Source organism: Malurus melanocephalus, unplaced genomic scaffold (genome assembly GCF_030028575.1).
Source record: "Malurus melanocephalus ecotype Western Australia unplaced genomic scaffold, MMel_1.1 scaffold_587, whole genome shotgun sequence".
Lineage (NCBI taxonomy): Eukaryota > Metazoa > Chordata > Aves > Passeriformes > Maluridae > Malurus > Malurus melanocephalus.
In genome coordinates, this window is record NW_026623819.1 from 23,934 (window position 1) to 29,933 (window position 6,000).

The following is a 6,000-nucleotide window of genomic DNA, read 5'->3' on the forward strand; positions in this document are numbered from 1 at the left end:
TGCAAGGCCGTGGCCAATTCTTATTTTAATTCCATTTCCTCACCAAATTCCTGAAGTACACCCAGCTAAGACACACAGTAGCACCAGTATTTGGACAAGTTAATCTCAGCACCTGCAGCAGTGAATTGGCTGAAAATGAAACAAGAAAGGCAGAAGGCTCTGCCTTAGAGGCTCTTACTTCTCTTGAGTTCGACGCCTTCCTTCTGCTTGCAGGGCTGTTATTTTTTCCTTCCAAATCCTCACTCCTTTCTCCTCCTGGTATTGCATCTGTAGCTCCTTTTCATCTTTTTGAAGTTGTTCACGGAGGTTTATGTATTTCCTCTGTGTAGTTTCTATCTGCCACATCTCAACCCTTTAAAACAAAATGTGAGTTGTTTTCACTGRAAGACTGATATTCTTTCACTTTAAGGTGATGGATTGAATAGGGAAGGCTCTATGGTGAAAATAAACATGTAGCCATGTTTTCTTTTATTTTTTTTAAAACATATTGTGACTCAAACCCTGTTACAGACACACGTTTCAGACTAAGGCTCATATCTAATAGAATATCCATTTTAAGGACATTAAAATATTGGTTAAAAGGAAAAAAAAAGGTACAAAAATAAACCCCAAGGATCTGTTTTGTGCATTTACCCAGAAAAAAAACATGAAAAACAAGAAAAAATTATAAAAATAGCTTTTTTCTTCAACAGTAAATAACTTCATGGACAGGCCATAGCTTTTATTCTTCTGTGCTTCGCTGAAGGAAGCAGATATGGTAGGGATGAGTCCATGATCCTGTTYTGTGGATTGCTAATCACACAATAAACAAGTCAAGCATTTTAAAGCTATTACACAACACTGCAGCAGAACACACTRTATCCTGCCCAACCACTTGGCTAATCACAGCTAGAAGCTTTGTGCCTGTGTTCCTCCTTTGATGTACCTGTGGTACCAAAATATAAACACACTCACCTGTTGCCTTCTGCAAAAGACAGTTTTACTCTGTCTGATAGAAAAACAGTAATTTATTATGTGTGAACAATCAATTACAAGCAGCAATATTAGCTTGGCATAAAAATACACAGTACTGCTACAATGTCTCCATCATGCTAATTTTCTTTCCTTTATGCTCTRTAAAACACTGAGGCATAAATTACAAGTATTTATGCCCATCCATAGATAGATTTACTTTAGTCCAGCTTATTTTCCATTTCAAATGAGACCTGTTTAGGTCCACAATTTATGCACCTGTCACAATAAAATCAAAACTTTATTTACACGTGCAAAACTAACTTGGGAATTGAGCCAAAGCACCCAGCTTTGTAAGGAATGAACCATGCAGGATGAAAGTAGCTCTCAAACGATGTAATTCAATATTTACAAGCAATTTCTGTATTGATTAACTTTCGAATCCATCCAACAGCATATGAATTCACACTTTTTTCATTCCCTCACTTACAGGTTTTGTTTCAGTGCCAAAGCAATTCTCAGCTCCATCTCCTTCTCTGCCTCCAGTTCAGCGCACAATCGGCTGCTCATGGCCTGCAGGCGGGACACGGCCGCGCTGGAAACGTTAGAAAGGAACAACCAGAAAGAAATTTSAACATAACTCCCCTTGCAAGATCAGCAAGAATAAAGCATAGCTCTGAGGCTGAGTTTATTCATTAGGGTCCCAGTAATTTATGCAGCCTCTTGTTTAACCTTCKAAGTGTCCATTTTCGAGGCAGAGCTTTCTTTAAACTGTTACACACTGGYTGAAATGAACAGATGAGAATTTTAAAAACATTGACCAGTAGCTTAATGCAACTACTCATTTCTCAAACTGATAAAAGTAGTAATATTCATGAACATAAGCGTAGGTGAACCCAGAGAACCTAGACTGATTTTGCTCTTAAAATGGTACTACGATATTCCATACAYTTTGCCTACAATTGCAGCATTCCCACACAGTTATTTTCCTTCTYTCCCCAGGAAAACTAGCAGACAGTGTACTACAGGATCCACAAACAGGGCCCTGACTACACTAAACACAAACTCCCATCCTCTAAATGAAAATTAGGACTTCAACCTGCAGTTATTCCTCTAAATTCAACATTTTTGTAYTGGCATTGGTACTGCTAATGGCAGCCAGGATTTGCATTATTACTAAAACACAACGCCAGCAATCTATCAAGTCTTCTCCCCCCACTATTCACTTGCTAAGTGGAAGAGATTGGGAGAAATGCAATTTATTTTTTTCCATTCCAGACCTCTCAATGTGACCCATCCTAAGGATAAACACTACACTGCTTTTGTCTCTTTGCTGGGTTTTGTTACTGTCACAGAGATCCCACTTGCACCACCTCAGGAGGCTCATTTGCATCAACTCATCAGTTTTGTTAACGCAGCTCTCCCATTCTGGCAGTTAACCTGCCTTCCTCTCTCTCATTCATTGCTGCTCTAACCTGGAGATTCACACAGGTTAGAAATGCAGCTGCAAAGTTTGTTCACAAGCCTCTGGCTCCCGGTACACAAGCCACCCACTGCTTTCTATTTAAACCAAATGTGAAGAGTACAGTAAATTGCCTCCCACTTGATAGCACAAGTGTTTCAGAGCAGCTCCTGTATGCAGAGCTACTCCTGAAAGGCATCCCTGCATTCCAGAACAACATGAGAAAGAAATGGTGCACGTATGTGTGTGTGTATATAAATATATACACAAAAATATATATAAATCCTGGMTGAGTAATCACCAGAAGCAAAGTTGTGACCTCCAGGAGTGCCACAGAACCTTGATTCATCAGACTGAGCGGAAGATTGAGACCCTGACAGACATAATTGACAGCAGTGGGCTAGGCTGATTCAATACCTGTTGTTATATTTTAAAATATATGCCTCTTTCCTACTCGTTCCCAAATTTCCACCTCTTTCTGCTCTGATCTCATTAATTACACACAGATGAACATAGTGGATGCCTGTAATCCTTGGTATCCAGAAATACTTCTCTACCTACACATTGCCAGCCTCCTCCTCTTTCTCTATTTCCATGTCTACATGATCCAGCTGCTTTGCCAGCATCTTGCTCCGCAGTCGACAGGCACTCAGMGTGTCACTGCAAGAAACAAACACATCATTTAGACTTTGTAGCTTCTCTCCCTGATGAAACTCTTCTTTTTGGGGGCAAGATTCCCAGCCAGGATTCCTGTCAGATAYAGTCTGTAGTTCTACAAACTCTAGTATTTATGACTGATGAACTATCTGGTATTTGTTGGTGATTTGTGCTGATGGATTATGTTTGCTYAAACACTGACCTGGTTTTTTGGACYGCCAGTTCCTTTTCCCTGACTATGTCATCAAACAATCTGAGGCTCCTCTGTGAGGCTGATATGCGAATTCTGTCTGCAGACTTCAGGGGCTGAATGCTACTAACACTGCCCAAATCRCGTTCTGAGCTTTGCCTTTGAATTGAAACACACAATCAACAAAGAAACATCATGAGAAATTGTAATTTTATGATGTTTRTATGACATCTTTACATCCTGGATTTCTGTTTTATTCCAGCAGAACTATTACAAGTAAGATAACTATAAATAAGGAAAAATATGAACACAAACTGCACAAGAAGTTTGCATGCATGCACTTAAATCAGGATTTTCAGACTTAGATATCTAATGCTGGACATTGATACTCTCATTTAATGCATTAATGATGTGTCTTTATTTTAAAATAAAGCCTGTGGCTCCTCTTGATCCCTCTTTGGGTTTGCAATTTTGGTGTTCCTGAATAATAATTTACAATTTTAACAGCAACATTTCAAACTAGTTTARGACACGTCATACACAGCTGATCAGTCAACACCACAAAGGAAATTCCTGTTTGAACTGGAACAAGGTATTTACGTGCTAGAATCAGACTGGWCTCCAGCATCTTCAGAAGAGTCCTTGTCTTCCCTCCTGCCATCATCAGCCAAGTCTTCTTCCAGCTCATATTCTAGCAGATATTGAAACAACAGCTTAATAAAGAGACTTTGAATTTTAAAATGCARAGCTTTCTATACTTGCTGTCAAGTCACAGCGTGGGGAATCAGAGATGACGTTTTATGGCATTTCTGTATCGTACATTAAAAATTTATATGGCAAAACACACAGGACTATTGTACACCCACAAATGAAGAGGAGAATGTTCTCTGCCTTCATGTGGAGGTGTCAGCAAGAATCCCATTTATGTGGGAAAATCCCAGACAAGAACAGGGAGGGGAAAAGGTTCTGAGCAATGACCTAACATGTTTATTTTACATTAAGCTGACATTAATGTCTGGTTTTTGTGAGTTATAAAACAATTCACTTTCACCTTCCCAGTGCTCTTCCATGTCCAGGAGCTGACCAGCTGCATCTTCTTTTTCTTCCTCTTCTTCTCTTTCATTTTCTTCCTCTTCTTCTCTTTCTTCTTCTTCCTCTTCTTCTCTTTCTTTCTCTCCCTCTTCTTCTCTTTCTTCTTCCTCTTCTTCTCTTTCTTTTTCTTCCTCTTCCTCTCTTTCTTTTTCTCCCTCTTCTTCTCTTTCTTTTTCTCCCTCTTCTTCTCTTTCTTTTTCTCCCTCTTCTTCTCTTTCTTTTTCTCCCTCTTCCTCTCTTTCTTCTTGCTCTTCTTCTCTTTTGTGTTCTTCCTCTTTTTCTCTTTCTTCTTCCTCTTCCTCTCTTTTTTCTTCCTCTTCTTTTTCTTTTTCTTCCTCTTCTTCTCTTTCTTTTTCTTCCTCTTCTCTCTTTTCTTCCTCTTCTATTCTTTCTTCTTTCTCCTCTTCTAGAAATGCTGGAGGAGATATTTGCTGTTCTTCCTCACTCTGACTGATCTCATGTTCTTCCATGCTGACAGTTCTTCCCAAATGACCAGCCTGATAAAAAGAACATGTTTTACACATCAAATCTCCAACTTGCAATAATGGTGACCATCTCTGGAGGTGAATTCACAGCATTCAGTATACACTTAATGCACGTAAAATAACTGGATACAACCACACACCTCTGTGCTAGTTACACATTTTGCGCATTAACTGTAATAAATCTTAGACAAAAGTAAGGACACTGCTGTTTTTAATATTTTATAACTGTCAGCTGAATAACAAAACAAACCTGGACATATTTTATTGCCTTAGACTTTACCTTAAATGATTTGGGCACAACTCCAACAAGCAGTATTTGCTTTTGAGCATTGTGTAGCTCTCTAATGTAAAGTAAACTGTTCCCAAATGTTGTTACAATTTATTAGAAATCAGTGAATTTTGTATGTCATCTAGAATGAGTTATTACCACATGGTTGAGCATTTCACATCTTACTCACAGAGAGACTTGGACATATGATTAATTTTAACGAAGGTGGCTCAGCAATGAGTGTGTTTATGTAAATCCTTCTGCAGAACTCAAAACAATAAACTAGAAGAGAGTAATTGGTTTGTTTTTTTCCAGTTAAGGAGCAGAGAAAACACACCCCAGGGTTTGAAATATGGAACAATGAGTAAAAGATAGGAAYTGCCTTAAAGCCACGCAGGATTTGCACGCTGGGCCACGGCTGATTTAGGAATRTTGGTGGCACCAAGAAGTGGCACAAACATCAAAGGAGCTGCCAATGCAGCAGCGGCCCCAGCGCTTCCAGCCAAACCACCGCGCCCTGAGGTTGTGCAGCTCCAACTCCCAAACAACAAACTTTGGGGTCAACGAGGCCGAGATGCACAGCACGGCAGAAGTCCCAACGTTTCTCCCCCAGCACCCCGGGGCAGGCTCGGCTCTCCCAGCGCTGTCCCGTCCCGGCTCACCGCGGTCACACCCGGTCCGGCTCCTCACGGCCCCGGGCCCGCCTCACCGGCCGGGCCGCGCTGCCACGGCAACGGCGCCAACCACAGCGCGCGGGGGCGCCGCGCACGCACGGCCGCGAGCCGCCCCCCAAACTCCGCGGGCGCGGGGCGGCGCTGCCAGCGCGGCTCCATGGGATCCCCCCTCCGCCCGAGGGGTGGTGCGGCCCGGGCGGGCGGGAACGAGGGCTGGGCAG

At 41.5% G+C, this 6,000-nt stretch overlaps 1 protein-coding gene across 1 annotated transcript in view; it reads right to left on the minus strand.

Annotated features, from left to right (window-relative positions):
• The window catches only part of CFAP74 (cilia and flagella associated protein 74), a gene marked incomplete at its 3' end in the record, with an annotated part of 58,450 nt that overhangs the window by 21,866 nt on the left and 30,584 nt on the right, over window positions 1–6,000 (minus strand). Inside the window, exons 3-8 of the mRNA XM_057382778.1 lie at window positions 4,312–4,849; window positions 3,861–3,951; window positions 3,273–3,419; window positions 2,975–3,073; window positions 1,442–1,546; window positions 179–352 (exon numbers count right to left, since the gene is read on the minus strand). Of these exons, the coding sequence (XP_057238761.1) occupies window positions 179–352; window positions 1,442–1,546; window positions 2,975–3,073; window positions 3,273–3,419; window positions 3,861–3,951; window positions 4,312–4,822 (1,127 nt within the window). The remainder of the gene's footprint in view (window positions 1–178; window positions 353–1,441; window positions 1,547–2,974; window positions 3,074–3,272; window positions 3,420–3,860; window positions 3,952–4,311; window positions 4,850–6,000) is intronic.